The 20,743-nt window shown below is 38.9% G+C and overlaps 1 protein-coding gene across 1 annotated transcript; it reads right to left on the bottom strand.

Moving 5' to 3' along the window:
• Positions 1–434: 434 nt before the first annotated feature.
• On the bottom strand, positions 435–2,520 carry LOC143550309 (cinnamyl alcohol dehydrogenase 1-like). Its single transcript, XM_077040984.1, has 5 exons — positions 2,341–2,520; positions 1,813–1,926; positions 1,470–1,697; positions 900–1,339; positions 435–776 (listed from the first exon to the last, which is right to left on the bottom strand). The coding sequence occupies exons 1-5, from the start codon at positions 2,427–2,429 to the stop codon at positions 571–573; spliced, it is 1,077 nt and encodes a 358-aa protein (XP_076897099.1). The 5' UTR covers positions 2,430–2,520; the 3' UTR covers positions 435–570.
• Positions 2,521–20,743: the final 18,223 nt, after the last annotated feature.

The following is a 20,743-nucleotide window of genomic DNA, read 5'->3' as shown; positions in this document are numbered from 1 at the left end:
TTTTAATTCCCTAATCTCTCATTTAATTCTTTCTAACAATCCATAGGTCATGGATAAAGATAATTTTGGCAAATGGGTTATAATTTCATTTCTAATTATCTAGTTTCTCATCTTATTTATTCTAACAATCCATAGGTCATGGGACAAAACAATTTTGAGAAATGGGTTATAATTTTCATTATAATTTTCTAATCTTTCATCTCATTCATCAAAGTTATCCAGAGGTTATTGGTCAAAACAGTTTATGCAAATATTGTATATCAAAAATCGATTTTGTAAATTTGAGATTCTAGACTTCTTATTGTTTGTACTATATATTTTATTTTTACCTTTAATTTTGTTCATTTCTTTCAAATAATAGATCCTTTTGTTTTTACTATTTGGCAAATCCCGTGTAATACACGGGTTTAAAAGCTAGTTGTATATAAATTCGACATTTCAACATCCATTTTTGTAAGTTACATAAAAACAATAGAAACTTATAGCATTTGTCACTTTCATCTGTCACGCGAGTACAAGATGAAAACTTTTTTTCGTATCTTTCTACTTGTTTTCAACAAGCATAATAGTTTACTCATTTTCGAGTTTGCTACCGGCAACATCCACGACAAACCGGTATCTAACATCATTCTTGGCCAACCTCTCCATAGCGGTATTGACATAATCCATCTTCACAACCTCGATTGTAGATCTCACTCCTTTCACCTTGCAAAATTCAAGCATCTCTTGTGTCTCCTTCATGCTACCGATGAAGGTTCCTGTGATCGACTTTCTCCCTTTAAAAACACACAAAAATAGAAGTCAGATCGACTAGTACATCACACGAGCATAAATCAATATATATGATAACAATGTGACGAACATGATAATAATCACAAAAAGAAATAAAAAAATCGAACCAATCATGAGAAGAGGTGAAACAAATTGCAATGGCTGATTAATGACGCCCATGATGATTAACTTTCCGTCAAGTTTTAACAATGATAAACTAGGCTCCAGGGGATGATGAACAGGCACGGTATCAATAATATAATCAAAAGAGTCAGCCAACTCTTGCATCCTACCAACATCCGAGCTGATGAGATAATCATTAGCTCCAAGGACATCAAGAGCCTCCTCTTTCTTCTTATCAGAAGAAGAGATGACGGTCACATGATGCCCCATAGCTTTAGCTATCAACACGCCCATGTGCCCAACCCCACCAAGCCCAAGTATACCTCCTTTTAGCCCACTCCCTTTTAACCCAAAGTGGTTCAATGGGCTATACACAGTCACTCCTGCGCACAATAGTGGCGCCACCTGTTCTGGTGGCATTCCCTCCGGAATCTTAACCACAAACCTATATTATAAAAATAATATCATAATAGCGTAATTGTAACCATTTGTAATGGAATTGGATTTTTTTTCTAACTACTAATATTAGTGATTACATCGAAACAAAATGTCATGAAATTAGAATTAAAAATTACTTTTGGTGGACGACCATGGAGCCGGCAAAGCCGCCTTGAGTAGGACGGCCGTCGGTGTAAACATCATTATACGACCATATCTTCTTGTTACAATACTGCTCAACCTCCGCGTTACACGGGCAGCAACTGCCGCAGCAACCGACGAGACACCCGACACCAACACAATCCCCTACCTCGAATTTAGTAACTTTGGGCCCCACCTCCACTACCTCACCTACCACCTCATGTCTGCATCCACCACCAATAAACCAAAAACAATATTAAAATATTATCAACTTTTTTCTGACACAAAAAGGAAAGTGATTGAATAATGATTAATGAATATATTATAATAATAACTGACCCAGGGACCATTGGGTAATTTGACATTCCGAGTTCATTTTTGATTTGATGAATATCAGTATGGCATATTCCACAACATATAACCTTAATCAACACATCTTCTGCTCCCGTGTTTCTGTCGGATACATAGATATATCAGTTAATACTTAATAGTATATCACTATAATAGTATATCAATATAGGGAAATGATCGAGAACTTGATAAGTTGTAAGACTAAGAACTCAGTATGGACCACACAATCAATTAAATGAGTAATGAATATATACATGAGAATAAAGATTTTTGATGATTACACAAGTTTTAATGTTAGTTACATATGTGTAATAAGTCGATTCGGTGTGTAAAAATATACTGTAATTTTTTTTACGTTACTTACACTTACGTATTACATACCTGATACGTGTAACAAAATATTCAAAAAAAAAATTGTTACGTTGAGTTCTTAAAACTCACAGTGGTTCTCAAAATAAATCAATTCTATCACTATATGCATATGTATATGTAATATAATATGTATGCATAGTGTACCGGAGAGTGAAGGTGTAGGGTGAAAGGACGCCGGAGGGATCTCTGGCAGCCAATCCGGTGGTCTTTCTCTCGTCTTTCATGCTTCCCATTTCAGATTCCGGCAGCCGGCGGCGGTTACAAATAGAAACAATAACTGATATAGTTTCTAGAGAGAGAAAGAATGAGAGTGTGTTTGTGGTGGATGATGAAACGGAAAGTGATTTATATACATGTGTAAACTTCTGAATAGGAATAAAATAAGGAAATTAAATTTTATATGTATTTAAATTATTTTCTTATTAAATAGGCCCAATTACAAATTTTGTCATTTAAAAAAAGCCAAATTACGGTTCGTGTCCTTTACTTGCAGGCGGTGTCCTTTAAACTTTTTTTTCCTACAAGTTTTGTCCTTTACGCTAACTGGGTTAGAAAAAGTCAGTTAAATGCCCTCACGTGAGACGCATGTGAGGGCATTTTTGTCCTTTCTTATATCTCCGCAACTAAGCCTCTGTATCACTCTTCCCCCTCCCTGTCGATCGAATCAATTCCCGGCGATCAGAAACCTTAAACCCTCGTGTGTCCGACGCGACTAATCAATTAGGGCTTCAATCAATTGCACATCATTCTCAGAACTTAAACACGTAAGATGGATGATCCTCCTCATCCTCCATTCTACATTCGTGAAGCTGATGAACAATCAAATGCTGATGCGTTTTATGGTAAGTTAAAACTTTAGGGTTTATAATTGGGTTTATTTAACTAACAGCTGTTTAATCTTGTTTGTATAGTAAATAATCCACATTTGTTCACGATCAAGATGCACCATGGTGGCAGTTTCACTAAATTTCCAGGACGGGTTTATAAGAGAGCCGTTGTCCATTATGTTGACATGCTAGATATTGACAAGTTTTCAGTTCACGAGCTTGATCGAATCTTGCTTGAATTATCCTATCCTACAGATAAGGTTAGATTCTACCATTATGTAGTACCGGGTTCAGATTTGGATTGGGGGCTTAGAGCTTTGGGAAGTGATGATGATGTTAGGGGATTTGCTAAGTATATTGGAGCTTTTAATCAGTTAATGAATGTGTATGTTGAGCATGAGTTCACCTCTGTACACACATACTTCTGCTCAACCTCAAAGTTTACCATTGAAGAGATAACAAATGAGGAGTTTCTTGCAAGCGAGGTCGTACTAGATAAAGCAAACTCAGTTAAGAAAATGTTGTTGTTGGAATGGCAAGATAGCACAAATGAGGTAGTTGTGGAACAAGACAAACAGGATGCAAATGTGAATGTTCAAGAAGAGAATAATGTTGGTGTTGTTGAACAACAAGACCAGATTGATATATGTCATGAGGATCCAGAATTTGACCCTATGTTTGGAGAGGATGCTTTTGGTGTGCAACCTACAAATGAGGTGGAGATTGATTACAATGGTGATGTAGATGGAGGTGGGGATGGAGGTGGATATGGTGTGCAGCCTACAAATGAGGTGGATATGGATTACAATGGAGGTGGGGATGGAGGTGGGGATGGAGGTGGATATGGTGTGCAGCCTACAAATGAGGTGGATATGGATTACAATGGAGGTGGGGATGGAGGTGGGGATGGAGGTGGGGATGAAGATAGTGAAGATTCTTCAATTTCAGATGAAGAAAGTGGAGATGAGTCTTCAAGTTCAGATGAAAGTGGAACTGATGATAGTAGGGATTCTAACTATGAAATGAGAGATGAGAGTTCTGATGATGATGAACATCTAGAGGGTTGTCCAGTTAAGAAACCAAAGAATGTGAAGAAATCTAAGAACAAAAAGAAATCTAAAAATGTTAAGAAAACTAGGGATGGTGATGAAGATTCAGAAAGTGATTCAGATAGTGACTTCAACTATGAAGATGGTGAAATACATGATGTAGATGTAGATATGAGGGATTTCAGACTGCATACTGATTTTGAAGTTGAACAGCAGGATGCAAATTGTGTTTTGGACATAGAAACGGATGATGTGATGTTGGATAATGATAGGATGTATAATGAGAAACAAAGAAATGAGGGGGACATGGATTATCTTTTCCATGTGGGACAAGTTTTTGGTACAAAAGCAGAGGTGAAGGATATGATCAAGGCACATGCAGTTGAAACAAGAAGACAAATTAGGATAAGAAAAGATGATTTGGTAAGGGTCAGGGCTGTGTGTGAAGGAGATATGGAAGTGCAGGGGGGTGGATCTAGCAGTGCTAATAAAGATGAGGGACCAGTCCAGAAAAGTATTGGGGGTAGGGGAAAAAGGAAAGACCCACTTGCTATTAGATGCCCTTGGTTACTGTTGTTGTCATACCAAAAGAGAACAGCTTCATGGAAAATTACAAGGTTGATAAATGAACATAAATGCCTTCAATCTAGGGAAATTTATGCTTGCACAGCCGGGTTCCTCTCAAACCATTTGGTTACTGATCTTCAAGATGACCCAAAGCTGAAAGTTAAATCCATCAAAGAAAGGTTTCAAAGGAGGTTTGAAGTTGGTGTGTCTGAGATGAAAGCTTATAGGGCAAAGATGTTGGCCAGGGAACATATAATTGGAAATTTCAAAGGCCAATATGGGTTATTGAGGGATTATATTGAAGAGTTGAAGAGGACTAATCCAGATACAACAGTGAAGCTTGAATTAGAAGAATGCTCAGATCCAACATCTGAGACAAGACAATTCAAGAGGATATACATCTGTTTGGGGTCTTTGAAAAAGGGGTTCAAAGCAATAGGTAGGGATCTGTTGGGACTGGATGGGGCTTTCCTTAAAAGTGCTTGGCCTGGTCAACTTTTAACAGCAGTTGCTCTAGATCCAAACAATGGATACTACCCTGTTGCATATGCTGTAGTTGAAGCTGAAACATTGAACTCTTGGGAATGGTTCTTGGAATGCCTTGGTGATGACTTGGATATAAACAACAGATCCAAGTTTACCTTTATGAGTGACAGGCAAAAGGGTCTTATACAGGCTGTAGATAAGTTGTTTCCTTCTGCAGAGCATAGGTTTTGTGTGAGGCACATTGAAGATAACCTAAGAACACTCTTCAAAGGAAAGCTTTTAAGGGATGCTCTTTGGAAGCTGGCTAGATGTACATCACCTACACAATATGAGAGAGAGATGAACAACCTAAAAAACTTGAACAAAAGGTGTCATCTTTGGGTATCTAAGATCCCACCAGAAACATGGTCAAGGTCACACTTCTCTGGTAAGTTTTTAATTTTGTATCCTTTATTCTCTCATAACTTTCAAGTTTTGTCCTTTATCTTTTGTGTTTTGTTATAATAGGTAGAGCAATGTCTGATGTGTTGACCAACAACATGTGTGAATGTTTCAATTCAAAGCTGGTAGATGGAAGGGACAAGCCTATTATCACATTGCTGGAATACATCAGAGAATATGTGATGAGGAAGATTGTTACTGTGTTGAAGGTAATTGATAGGTCATCAGGGTTACTAACACCATATGCTACACAAATTATGGAGTCAGTGAAGAAGGAAGCAAGCAGGTGAGTTGTATGTGAATATTTACTTGTCTTGTAAATGATGTGAATGGTTTACATATTTGGATGATAGGTACTCTGTGCATTGGAACGGTGAGGATCATTATCAGGTAACAGGTCCATATGGTGATCAGTGTGTAGTGAACATGAGCACAAGTACATGTGCATGTAGGAGATGGGAGATAACTGGGATACCTTGTAGACATGTGGTGGCATGTATTTGGTTGAAGGGTGCACATGACAGATCTGTTGGCAGGCCAGAAACATTTGTCAAACCAATTTACACAATGGATAGGTGGAAGGCAGTGTATAGCTACAAGGTGTATCCCATCAATGGTATGAGTATGTGGCCCACATCACAAGTCCCAATCCAGATCACAGCTCCTAAATTAAAAAAGCAAACTGGAAGGCCAAAGAAATCAAGGAAAAAGTCAGCAGTGGAAAGGGAAGATGGTGGTTCAAGGAAAAAGTCAAAGGTTGATGCAAAGGGCAAGGGAAAGGCTGTGGAGGGTGAAGGCCAGAAAGTGAAGGCAGTGAGAAAGACAAAGCCAAAAGGATCAAACACTTGTGGGACATGTGGTCAAAAGGGTCACAACAAGAGATCATGCATGAAAAATTTTGCAGATTAATGTGCCTACTGTTTGACTGTTTTTGTAGTTTTTATGACTTTATGGTATGGATATTTTTATGACTGTTTTTGCAGATTAAGTTGTTAGACTTTTTTTGAAGTTTTTCATGGTATGTATTAAGTTGTTATGGATGTATTAAGTTTTTCATGTAATGGTTTGGCAGTTTTTACTTATTTGCAGATTGTGCATGATGTGCAGATAGATGGATGTGTAGATAGATAGTGCACAATGTGCAGATAGATGGATGTGTAGATAGATAGTGCACAATGTGCTAGATAGATAGTGCACAATGTGCAGATAGATGGATGTGTAGATAGATAGTGCACAATGTGCAGATTGTGCATGATGTGCAGATAGATGGATGTGCAGATTGCAGATTGTGCATGATGTGCAGATAGATGGATGTGCAGATTGTGTATGATGTGCAGATTGTGCATAATGTGCAGATTCTGCATAATGTGTAGATTGTGCATAATGTGTAGATAGTGCACAATGTGCAGATTGTGCGTCATGTGTAGATAGTGCACAATGTGCAGATTGTGTATTCAATCCATCCAAAAGTCCAAAATAAACTAACCAAAGATTCAAAATAAACTGATGATACATTGCTTAAAAGGGATCCAAAATTACATCCAAAATAAAGTCAAAATACATAATACTTAAACTGCATAAAGTCCTAAATTAACTAATAAAGTCAAAATACAAATAGTCAACAACTTCAAATTCAGTCAACTAGTTACATTTTCATTGCAATTACAATTGCAATGAAAATGATCCAACTAATGACCAATCTGTTCTTCATCTTCCTTGCTTGTTCTTTATAACTCTCTAAACTTTGTTCAACCTTGTTTTTCGACTTCAATAAGCCCGGGATAATCTCCAATGCCCGTTCACACATTGGTGGGTCACGCCATCCAAGAAAGGGGCAATCCGATGTCTGGAAAAGAGGAGAAACATGAAGTATAAACAATTGACTGGAACTTAAATCGAATTACACACTTACCATGTCCGGACAAGAGAAAAACCGACGACCTGGATTTCTATCAGTCCATGAAGTTCGAACAACTGCTACCTTGCCACAAACACAGTAAGCCATCATCAATTGAGCCCTGGTATTTGAATTTCGCATCGAGCCCTAATTGATTGAAGCCCTAATTGAGTCGCGTCGGACACGAGCCCTAATTGAAGCCCTGATTGAAGCCCTAATTGAGTCGCGTCGCCGGAGAATTGAATCGATTGAAGGACACACTGATGGAAAAGAGGGGGAAGAGTGATACAGAGGCTTAGTTGCAGAGATATAAGAAAGGACAAAAGTACCCTCACATGCGACTCACGTGATGGGATTTAACTGACTTTTTCTAACCCAGTTAGCGTAAAGGACAAAACTTGTAGGAAAAAAAAGTTTAAAGTACACCGCCTGCAAGGAAACTTAGAAAAGGACACGAACCGAAATTTGGCTTATTTTAAAGGACAAAATTTGTAATTCTGTCTATTAAATAAGTCATTAACTACTTTCTTGTAATTAGACGTGTATATATTTTTATTTGCCAACGACTTGCTGGTGATAAGGCTGTACACGGATAGAACTGAATAGAATGAGATCTTGTCCGCGTTTGTTCGTTAAATTTTTATCAGAACGGTTCATAAATGCTCTACCGAATGAAAATTTTTGTCTGTGACCGTCCATTAAGGAATTAAGTTTGGTTGTATTTGTTCGTTAACATTGTAAGCGGACGCTGACGAGCAAACAAACACTAACAAACCCTAATGGATTGGACACTAATGGACAAACATACACAAATGACTTTAATGAACAAAAGAACATAAGCAATTAGGGTTTGTTTTATTTTTCACTTGATTTATATATGAGACTACGAGGGCTAGGTAATACGGTAGAAAACCATATAAATAAAACTATTTAATCAAAATATTATACATTACCGAATGGACGATATCGGGCAAATGTTACCAGACGTTCACAAACATTATTGAACGAACGTGGACTTTGTCCATATTCGTTCGTTAAGCTTATCGAACAAATTTTTTTTGTTCATATCCGGTTCGTTTATTAAACAGATGAACATAAACAAACTTCTTGCTGAACGGTTGGTCGGACTTTCGGTTCGTTTACAGCCCTAGCTGGTGGAGTGATAAGGGAGTGACTTGGTGTTTCATGCGACCCAGGTTCGATTCATGTCCCTATCATTTAGTTTTAGTGGCACCGTTTGATTATGGTTACTGTGCGAGTGGGTACAATTCACTAGTTGGATCATTGAACTGAATGAGTTTTATCTCAAGTCGTGCATTCAGGCGAGTGTTCATGGAGGTTTGGATTATATGAGGTTTTTTCCATACGAAAAAATAAATATATCCCGATATGATGAATTTAACCAGCGGCTCAATAAAAATTTCGTTGGCCGCTAAAAAAATGTGTATCTTTCTTTTATCTTGGCACAAATCATGAAAACACATGTCACATGTATAACATGTCACATGTGAAATTAAAAAACGATGCCACCGGACTAACATGTTGACTAGTTGCTATCTCACCTACTACTGTACTCAAATCATGAAAACACATGTCACATGTATAACATGTCACATGTGAAATTAAAAAACGATGCCACCGGACTAACATGTTGACTAGTTGCTATCTCACCTACTACTGTACTCTTTAATCTTTATCTCATAATATTTACTGCGGTGTAGGTGAGAAAACAAATTTTGTTGATAGTGTGGAAATTTCAATAATTTCACTTTGTGATCAACAAATACGTGTGAGAGTGATTACATAATTCATTTCCGGTTTTAAGTAATACCACAAGTTTATAACAAAACAGCTGACTTGTTAGACCTTCTTTAAGGTTCGCCCTTCTCCAGTCTTTACAAAATTGGCACCGGCAAGCCAAGCAGACAACAATTTGGGGCTGCGTGCTTGTCGATCTTCGTACATAGACAAGAACGGGAAGTAAAACCTTTTTTTTATTTTATTTCAAATGGTAATTTTTTAGTAAATAGATTAATTAAATTAAAATTAAATATTATAAGTTTAAAATACCCAACTATTTTTTTTTATTAAATCTTCTTTTCAATAACAAAGGTTTTTATTTGTTTGAAAAATTACATAAATTTTATAAGTTAAATAATATTTCTAATTTAAAAAACTATTTAAAATAAATTAAACATTACATAAATTACAAAAATATAATTAAATTCAACATGTATGTGAACATGAATTGAAGATATTGTTTCGTTGATTTGCAAAGAGCACAAAGTTAAGATGAAACTTGAGAAGTGAAGATGTTAATTGCGTATTTATAGGCATTGAATATATAGCCTTTGGAAAATGTCACGTTTTAATGTAATATATTTTTGGATTAAAACATAATTAAAAGGAGTAATTGAGTCGGCATCGTGCTCGTCTTCCCACGGGTTATGCCATGTATCATCCGAGATATTATCGTGTTAGTCATGCCATTGATCATGAGGAACATACGTGTTCTTCGGCAGTTTTTCCTCTTTCAAGAATTGATAGTTAAAAGGCCCAAATCCAATCGATATCATCATCATCGTCATCATCACCATCACCTAATTGGTCAACAACCGATAGTTTTCAAGCGCATGACGGGTTTTCCTGTACTAGAAAGTTTTCCAATACATTCTTAGGAGGGTGAAGGTTGAGAAGTAAGAATAGAGACGTTAATGTTGGGAAGTGAATATCAGATTTTGATATTTATAAGGTTAAAAAAGATCCATAAAAATACTCATTATAAAAGATAGTTAGTAATAGTTGCCGTTATATAATTGTACAACTATTTAATTACTTAATCATGTGACTGTTACTTACTTGATTACTTACTAATTAATTACTTAATTTTAATTAAATAAAAACAAAATTGGTTATGTGAAATAATAAGGTTTTACATAGAAAGAATGAGTATGGTAGTGTTGGTAAACAAGTATGTGAATAGATGATGTGATATGCTGACTAGGCTTGTATATGCTAAGGATGACCTCCAACGTCGCAGACGATCTTAGACATTGAACAACCCACTAGACCAAGGATGTTTCTTAGTTCTTATTTTAATGTTAGTAACCAATTAAAATAGATGAAACATTATTGTTTCGGGTCTCTATAACATAGGAATTTTTTTAGTTACCATATATTTGGTGGGTGTGTCAATCATATTGAGTTGGTAATTGTCATTGCCGAGTTGTGGAATAATGTAAGGCCCTGTTATCGGTGCCTCACCTTTGGATGTTGGATTTACTCATAAACACAGTTCTACAGATCAGAGTTTGTTAAAACTTTCGCGGAATATAAAACATTAAACATTCGTTACAAAACATTCAATCTTTTCTTAAAAACCATAACATAAAGCATCATAATTAAAACATCGCTTATTCTATCTCCAGATGTCAGCCGTTCAATCCATGCCACGTGCCATCCTCATGCCATCACGATAAACATATATACTTGCGTGCATACTAAAAGTCAGCTACGCTGAGTGAGTTCTAGTTAATCAGGTAACATAAAATACATACGCATATCGTACATACTTATGTATCCGAAGATACATATTCATACTTAACCAGTTAATCTTCTATTCTACATACATACTTACTACTACCTACCTAAATCTACCGAGAGTATGTTCATAGTCCGCCGTCTATACCTATACTCAGGGTCGTGAACACGAAAAAGGTCCGCCGTCCTTACCTATGTTCACCATTTATGGTACGTGCAAAGTCCGCAGTCCTTCCCTGTACCATCCTATATTGACAACACGTGCAAGGTCCGCAGTACTTCCCTGTGTTACAACCTATTTATTAGCACGTAAGAGGTCCGCAGTCCTCCCCTATGCTATCACAACACAATTACAGCAAGTATAAGGTCTGCAGTCCTTTCCCATGCCGAATCCTATTTCGTAAAAACGTATAAAGTCCACAGTCCTTAACGACGTTCTCATCTATCATCTATAACACGTATAAGGCCCGCCGTCCTTAACTACGCCATCACATGCCAAGTCTATGTCCAACGGAAGTTAGAGGGATTTGTCATCCTAACTTACTAAGTCAGATATAGAACTCATTTTCCATTCCTGTACCTGCATACACTTATTTGCATATACAATAATCACATCGTAACATAAGAACACTCTAGGCGCTCTACACATCATTCATTTGACAATCATACTCCTTGTCGATACGTGCAATATCCGAAGATCGTTCATGCCCCGACAAGCATTCATTTATCACGGTCATACATCATCTATACATTACATATAACATTCATATCTTTATTTATAACCTGACAGTATGCGCAATATCCGAAGATCGTTCGCGTGCCGACAAACAATCATTCATATCTATCACATATATCACATATGGCATACAGTTATCACTTAGGATAAATGTATTAACAAACACATCGAGTATGCACACAACCACGAAAACATAACAAGGAATGGGGCTAGAAACTCACCTAAACTCGGTTACTTCTTCTGCTATTGGTTATTCCTCCTTTAGCTGTGCGTGACTAACTGTTTAATAATTGCAAATATTAAATACTACTCTAGCCACTCCCAATGCTACTTAATTAGTCTTACTCGTCTAAGCCGGTTTTACTTCATTGAATCATTACCCGGTTAGTTAATCGTTACTCATTAACCTTTAAAGGAATCTTTCATAAATTATCAAAGTCCAAGGGCTATTATGTAATTATCTCATTCTTTCACAAGTCCAGGGGCCACTTCTGTAATTATTTCAGAGTCTAATTCGTTACAAAATCCTCCTTCATTCGCTATAACGAATGGCCTAGTTCGCTATCTCAATTATAACGAATTGAGTCTAATTCGCTAACTGATTCGTTATCTTATCTTCATCTGATTCGTTACTTAACCTAACGAACTGGTAGCTAATTCGTTACATTGACAGAATGAATGGGCATTTAACGAATTAAGGGTTGATTCGTTATCAAGTCACACGAATGAGTCCCATTCGTTATGACCGCGTAACGAATCACCCAACCTTAACGAATCATCAACAGTTCTTATCCAGACTTTGACTCAAGGGTCAAAGTCAAAATCGTCAAGAACACCCACAGTCAACAGAACTTAGATTTGCAATTAAATCTTCGTTTCTTAACGAAACGTCACGATTTTGGTATCAATTGGAATCGTCTGACCAGCGCCTACAAACCCCAATCATCAAATCGGCCAAACATTTACATTTAAAGGGTGCGATTTATGCATATACATACGGGTTTCTTCATACTAACAATTAACCTATCAAACTGTAATCAATTTCAGTAAGTTTAGCTTTGTTGGATTCGTTTTTAGCATACTAACACAGATCTATGATTTCTAGACTAAATCCGAACCTTAACGAACAAGTTCTCGATATAAACGTACCGTAAACGAGTCGAACTACGAACACGAGCTTGTCTTTGATGTTGCTTTGGTTCGTCACGACGATCTAGCACCAACAAGCTCGGGTTCTCGTCTTCGGATCTTGGCTCGGGTTATAGGATAAGGTTTGTGTGTGTTTTCCAAGGTGTAGGCTATGGTGTAGAGATGATAATGGAAAGGATTAGGGTTTAAGGGGTATTTATACTCCCGTAAGCCCATGGACCTAAGGCCCATCTTTCCTTCTTGGTCCATATTTAATTCCATCTAACTAGCCCACTTGAACCATCTTTGTTATTTTACCATTTCTCTACCAACTCAAGTAAACGTTCCCCTTCATACGTAAATAGTATATATAATATTATTCTTAGAAATTTCGGGATGTTACAAATAACCTGTACATCAATCATATTTTTATTTGTGTGAAAGTACTAACCATAAGTCGCACGCACTCAAAATTGTGTAACCGTGTTAAACAGATTGGTGGATTCTAAAAAAACGAATTAAACGGGGTAGAAATGTATTAGTGCTCGACTTGTTTAATTCAATAGGTTAAACAAATCAACTTAAACACGACATACATGATTAATCAGGTCACACCAAACACGACCAATTATGTTCTATTTTAATGAGCTAAGTCATTCAGGTTGTAATTTGTCTTAACTTGTATCATATCAAATTGATGCTATATGAGTAGTTCTTGCCATACTATTTTTGGTGGGTCCGTCCCCTTGACCGTGCGCGACACCTTCCTCGAGACCTTGACTACCACCAGCCATCACACATCCCGAGTCATAGCAGCCTACGGTCACCGTGACCCCTCTTTTAAAGCCTCCAACAATGTATATATATAAAAAAACAAATCATTACATCATGGGCAGCAATAATAATAATAATAATAATAATAATAATAATAATAATAATTTTTAAAAAATAACTAAAAAAACATTATATTTTGGGACAACTATTAGAGTACATGGAGTGCGAGAAGCACGGCAACATAAGGTACATGTGTACTCGGGAATACAAGCGAGAACATCGCTTCTCCCCTTACGGTGTCACCCATTTCAATTCCCTCCGGAATCTGCATGCATACTGAATGGTCTAGAAACCATCCCTCGTTTTGTTGTTATTGTCCACAAACCACATTAGTTTGACGTCACGTACCAAAATCAAAATAAAGGGCGAGATGAAAATACATATCGATAGATAGAGAGAAATAAATTGATAGAACTACTAGTCAATAGTCATGGTTTTGTTGCGAAACTTATGGCCGAGTGAATTTAACCTCAATTTTCTTGTTTTGTGAACACTCGCCCACCGTTTCGCCCAATGGTTCATTATGCCGTTGTTAAAGATCACTATTTGGATATGGGCAATCCAAACCACCATGGATTTCTCATGTGACCAGACACAAAATTTATGTATTATATCTTCACCAGAATAAGTATCACTATATAACTCTTAAATTATTTAAGAATTTTAATGAACTCTTAATAACTAACGTTTTTTTTTAAAAAGAGTTTTGTATCGAAATATTATTTGAGTGTAATTTTATCACATGTTATATCTATATTTAATATTACATTTATGAAAATTAGTTTTTACATGTAACAATGTTTTTTTACACGTATGTAAGTTTTGTTATTACATAAATTTTTACATATGTAAAGTTGTGATTTATATGTGTAATCAAAAAATTATATATCAAATATCATAAAGCTACTTTCAAATAATGTTAATTTATAAAAACAATTTAAAAAAATGTTTGGTTATTAAAAGTTTGTTTAAGTTCTTAACTTTTTTAGAACTTTTGGATGTATGTGATTGAATTTGAAAAGTACTTATGGCTTTTCAAAAAGTAATTTTTAAAAGCCAGAATTTGAGGCTTTTTGAAAATTGCATTTTAATCATTTTAAAAAGCTAAAATAAAAGTGTTTTTTATGATTGCCAAACACCATTTAACTTATTAGCTTTTTGAAAAAGCCAATAAACCAATAAGATGTTTTCAAACTCAATTCCAAACAATCATATCTTTACCATATACATGGTTCGTTTAAATGTTTAATTAATTAGTTTGTATTTCATGTGTGTACGTTCTCACAAACGTAACCAACTAACCATACAACACATGGAAAAGAGACCGAAATAAAGGTTTATCATTTTTTAAAATAACACATATACTTGATTACTGTTCACACATTTAAATATTTTTAAATTACTAAAAGATAATACATCGACATGAATGATTAAAGTTCCAATTTCCATTCATGGACTTGGATGTCTAATTATGATTTGTAGAAGAAATAGAAATAAAAATAATAAATACCTACCTCCATTCCTCTACGACGAAGAACGTGGGGTCGTAGATGTGACGTGAAACCTAATTTCTTTTAACACGTTATTTTATAATTATTGCAAATAAAAGGTTATTTTAATATTATCAGGTGGCTTCTAAAACATGTAAATGATATATAATTTAATATACTCCAATCAATAATTTTACAAATTTTCTTTATCGTACAAAACATTTGAAGCGGATAGCAAGATGATAGACAAAAGAATGAAAGTTACAAATTATCACGCAATCTGATTACACCACTAATTCATCCATTTAAATTGCAAACTCTAGATCTATTTTTAATGCAACTAAACGAAAGAAACATGATTTCATCGGTTATTTGTAATTTGTAATAGAGAACGGTTCTCATTTTCTAAAATTTTTACGAGGTTTTTTGCTTTCCAAAAATAGCTAGATGATAGTGTAAATTTACGTTATTTTGAGTTTGTCCTTATTTTTGGATTAGGTAAGCTTTAATTGGCCATATGAATTAACTCAAATTTGTCGCAAGGTTGAGAGATTCGCCTGGTCAAAAACTATAATAAGTAAAATCCATAAATAAAAATGCCTTAACAATTAAAACTAGACTTAACTGTTGGCATGAAGTGTGACGATGTGTTCCACTAAATCGTGCACAGATTATGGTCAACATTTTCTTTGTCCGTCGCTAACAATTTTAAAAGGGCGATGTCGAGTTCTCCCGACATCATCTTTTGAAATCTCCACCACCACTGTACCATCAAGTTTTAATTATTTATATTTTTATAAATATATAACACAAGTATGATAAGAAATGTCAAGTCTCCTCTTAGTCATCGGTGTTGTAGGTAAACGACCACTTGTAGTGAAAGTAATACCACCACTCGGTGCTCTTGGAAGTTTTAGTAAAAAGCTATCTACCAACTAATAAGACTATCCACGCATCTTATTATTTTCAATTTTGTCGGTGAATTTGTTTTTAATAAAGCCAATCCTCATAATTACTTTTAATTCTTATATGCATTAAAAATTGATAATGCGTCACATTACGTATACAATATATAAAGAGAGAGATACAAAACACGAGATGTGATCAGAAATTTAAGGTCTCTATTTACAATATGTATTATAAAAATGTGAAAGGTATGTAAGCCCTTGCCATCTCGGGCGTCAAACGCCACGATATTGGGGGCATGAGGGTGAGAGGGCTAGCATGCGTCAAGGGCATTTTTAACTTTTGATTAACATGTCAACCAAACGTTTATTTCTATCTCATCTTACAGTTACATTTCACATTTCATCCTATCATAAAACATGTTCTTAAATGTTATATGTACTGTCAATGTGTCACCTATATAAACAACTCACATCTCACATTCTACGCATCTCATAACACATAACGTTAATGAAGAAACACTAATCGACCCCGGCAGATTACGGATAATCTGGAGGTTAAATAGATGTTTCCCACGAGGCATAGGTCCGGCAAGATGGTTATTCTTCTGATGACCTGCAAAACAGACACCGTGAGCTCGTCACTAAGAAGGGGGGGGGTACCTCCTTGTGACCACCCTCCGGCGTGAGAATCAGACTAGATTGCTCTTGAATATAAGTGTATATTAAGAGAAATAGCTAGAGAGAAGATGATGATACCGTTCCAAGGTGTTGGAGTATTTATAGCCGAAGGTAGGTGTCCAAGAAGGTACAGCCGGCTGTATAATATTCCTTTTCTACCAACTGTGGGCTACGCACGTGCCGTGCTGGTGGTTGGTGGGTAGGCAGCGGCTGATAGTGACATGGCCGGCTGTGTACTATTTCTTTTCCACCAACTGCAGGCTATGTACATGCCACGACAAGGGTTGGTGAGTAGGCAGCGGCTGATAGTGACATTAAGTACTAGAGCGTGCTGCTCGTCGTACTGTTGTCAGTGAGCTGTCGTAGCTTTGGTCAGATCTTTTGTCCATACCTTGGCAGGTATAGTACAAAAGATCCTCCAGTAGCGTACGGACTGGCTCATTTGGGCGGGAGTTTTCCCGGCTTTGGGCGGGAGTATTCCCGGCTTGCTCATTCCCTCTTCAGGTGACATTACTGAATTATTTGAGAGTTAGTGCCTTGTGCGTGTAGCCTTGCTGTGCGGGTAGCCTTCCCTGATGGCTAGTATCCGTAGCTGCGGGAACAGGCGGAGTACGTCACCATTGGGAGGCCTTTCCTGCGGGAACAGCTTGCGTACTGCGCGTAAAGACGTCGCGTCTCTGAGCATGGTTGGTCCTGCGGATCCAGTTGGTCTTTGCGCAGACGTCCCTCTAAGGTGACCCTCTAAGGTGAGTCTTGCGAGTTCAACTGCGCAGACGTCCCTCTTCGAGGTGAGTCTTGCGGGTCCAACTGCGCAGACGTCCCTGTTTAAGGTGAGTCTTGCGGGTCTAACCGCGCAGACGTCCCTGTTCAAGGTGAGTCTTGCGGGTCCAACTGGGCTCTGCTGGGACCTACCTCTTCAAGTCCCCCCAGTCCAAAGTTCTTCTCATGAATTGTTAATAAGTGAGGTGAACTTTTGGACTTAAGCAAGGGGTTTTGAAAAGGGTTTAGTTTTAAGGTTTTCCATGAGGATTCTTCCCGCGGAAGTCCTAATGTCACGTGCAGAAATTCCCGACTTTTCTGCTTGATCTTTGGGTATGATGCGGGTAGGTCTGTAACCTCCTCGCAAGTCAGGAGCGTTGAGTTCCACTTGTGTAGATTCTCCATGAGGTTTTAGTAGTTTTAAACATAGTGATCAATTATGTTAAACAACCAATTCCATCTTAGAGCTTCAAACAATCTAGTTCTCAACGTTCCCGCTATGCGGGGATGTTATTTCCGTTTCCGCAAGCATGGCCCAGAAGATCCTTCTTGGTTTCAATTCCCTGCGGAGTGCTAAGTATGTGAAGGGTTTTGCCTTGACACTGTACCCGCACTCGTCTTATAGTTACTTTACTTCCAAGGTATTCCTGGCGTCAATTCCCTGCAGGTGCTAAGTATGTGAAGGGTTTTGCCTTGATACTGTACCCGCACCCGTCTTATAGTTACTTGGTTGCCGAGGTATTCTTGGCTTCAATTCCCTGCAGGTGCTAAGTATGTGAAGGGTTTTGCCTTGACACTGTACCCGCACCTGTCTTATAGTTACTTGGTTGCCAAGGTAAGGGGGTAAAGTCCCGCTTACTTTTGAATCTTTTTGAATCTTTTTGAAATTCGAAGAGTTGGTGAAAGGATAAGAACAGTCCAACTGTTGAAAGGACGTCAGCGTGGTCTGACAGTTTCTTCTGACAGTTTCAGGACGTGCATGAAATTATGGCGATGTGACAGTATATGGTCATTCCAGACGCTTTTTCAGGCGCGTGGGCGCGAGTTTTCGGGCACGTGGCCGCGAAGTTTACGGCGCGCGTCCTGTCGACAGTTGTTGCCAGCTTGCATATTCCACGTGTCATAGTTTCATTGCACCTGCGCTTTTCCGTCTCTCCCGCATTAAATTCATCGCATTCATTGCGATGAGTATATAAAGGGAGGAGAGGATGCATCTCAACTCACAGTTTCACTTCTTCTTCTAAGCGATTTCCGGCGAATACTCTAACTTTTGTCGAGCATTCTCCTGAAATCGTTCTTCTTTCCATCTTCCAAAACATGTCTTCCATTCGTGATCCTGAGGCTATTGCCGAGGAGTCCGAAGTATACACCGAGAATCCGATGTCCGCGTCTGATAAGGATGATAAGAGTACTGCTGGCGAGTGCCAGTGTGCTCTTTCCGTCGACCTGTACCAGTACATCGTCAAGAAGTTCATGCTCGAGCCTTTCGAGCCTGAGTTTCCCGAGTCTCACCAGACGGTGTATGATGCCCCCAAGGGCAAGATAAGGGTGTATGCTGCATTCTTCTTCTATGGGAATCTGAGGTTCCCATTGACGAAGTTTGTGTAACGTGTTTTGGAGAGACACGGTGTACACCTAACGGAGGTGCACCCGATGGCGATCGCAAAGGTTCGCCATTTTGAATGGGTGTGCCATATTCTGGGCGTTGAGCCCCGCGTCGACCGCCTGATGCTCTTCTACTCCTGGAGGTGCATCCAGGGCTGGTATACCTTGGTCAATCGGATCAAGGGTTTGAAGATCTGCGCTACCGAGCGCAGTCTTCGTTCTTGGAAGCGGGAGTTTTTCTATGTCTCCGCTCGCGTCGTCCCCATTGCGATGACGTTTAAGAACGGGAGGGCGCTCCCTAGCCTTCACGCCTCCAATTACCAAGAGGCGGAATGGTTCGCCAAGATCTCCCAGATCCAGACTCCGGTTTACCGCTTTGCGGAGTCTGGGATGGTGATGCTTGGGATGAGCCGGGTATGGAAGGATGCTGGGGCAGAGGCGCCACAGATTCCCATCGTCCTCAAATACGGTTTGAACTCTATCCCTTACGGTATGCTTCATATCTTTTTGTTGATTTAGGGTTTTTCTTCTAACTGCTTTTCTATTTATTTTCAGAGGGGAACAATTTGCAGTCTCTTCTGCAACCGCGTGAGAGCGGTGGTCCCGCTCGGCTGGGTACTCGTGCTCTCGACGAGAACGAGTTGCCCATCTTGGAGCAAACGGCGGATAGGTTCGTGGAGGTCTACCCGCCGGGCCACGAGATTTTGAGCGCCACGCGGCCAGGTAAGGGTTTCTTTAACCCCCGTCCTCTCCATGCTCAAACCTCTGCTGGAATTCCTCTAATTTTGTCATCTTCTGATGAGGAATCCGCAGACGGTCCTTTTTTCGTGAGGAAGAAGAAGGCAGCTGGCGCGAAGGGCAAGGCGAAGGTTGCCTCCACCGCCGATCAGGGGAACCGGTAACTCGGAGACCGAAAGTGAGGAGGTGGCGGTGAACCCTGGTGGTGGTGAGACAACTGCCCCGGAGGTTGAGACAGCTGTCACCTCCGATCCGCCCAGTATGATGACGGCGACCGGCGTTAAGAGGCCGGCTCCATCGGGTTCGTCCCCGCCTGTCAGAACCTTCAAGCTCAAGAAAACTCGTAAGTGTAAATTAATCTTACCCGCAATTCTTTCTGCCATTGTTTTTAATATCCTGTCTTCATGTAGGCGTGGATGCTACCGCATTCCAGAGTGGAGCGGGGAGGAGCGTCTCTCGACCCATGACGGTAGGTTTGGTCAACCTACCCGAGGCGATGACCCAGGCGGCCGCGCCTGTTTCAAGTGTTGGTTCAGTTGCTCACCCGGTTGAGGCAACTGTTCTAATTGTGACGTTATCTCCGCCGGCTGTCAGTGCCATCTTCACTGAGCCGGCGGTGATTTTTTCTGCGGGCTCCGCAGCGGCGGCCACGGTTGTGAGTTCACCTCCCGTGAGTTCACCTCCGATGGTTTCTACCGCGGCGGCTTCAACCGTGCCTCCGGCACCGGTGACTACCTCGTCTCCGGCCGGTTCAGCAGGTATGTTTGGGGCTTCTAGCCAATCTCTGCCTCCTTCCCATCTGCCTGACCTCTTGGATGGATATCCCTTAGGTTCGGGTGATGGGTTCGGCGGCTACCGGCCTGT

The sequence above is a fragment of the Bidens hawaiensis genome, unplaced genomic scaffold (genome assembly GCF_021521415.1).
Source record: "Bidens hawaiensis isolate Kalapana, Puna unplaced genomic scaffold, B.hawaiensis_p1.1 tig00015997_1, whole genome shotgun sequence".
NCBI classification, from domain to species: Eukaryota; Viridiplantae; Streptophyta; class Magnoliopsida; order Asterales; family Asteraceae; genus Bidens; species Bidens hawaiensis.
Note: the sequence above shows the minus strand (reverse complement) of the source record. Positions and strands in the feature narration are given on the sequence as shown.

Coding starts and splice junctions, on each gene's coding strand:
- LOC143550309 (XM_077040984.1), bottom strand. CDS start 2,429: ATGGGAAGCATGAAAGACGAGAGAAAGACCACCGGATTGGCTGCCAGA. Junction 1,927..2,340: donor CCCTACACCTTCACTCTCCG/GTACACTATGCA, acceptor TGTATCCGACAG/AAACACGGGAGCAGAAGATG. Junction 1,698..1,812: donor AATTACCCAATGGTCCCTGG/GTCAGTTATTAT, acceptor TGGTGGATGCAG/ACATGAGGTGGTAGGTGAGG.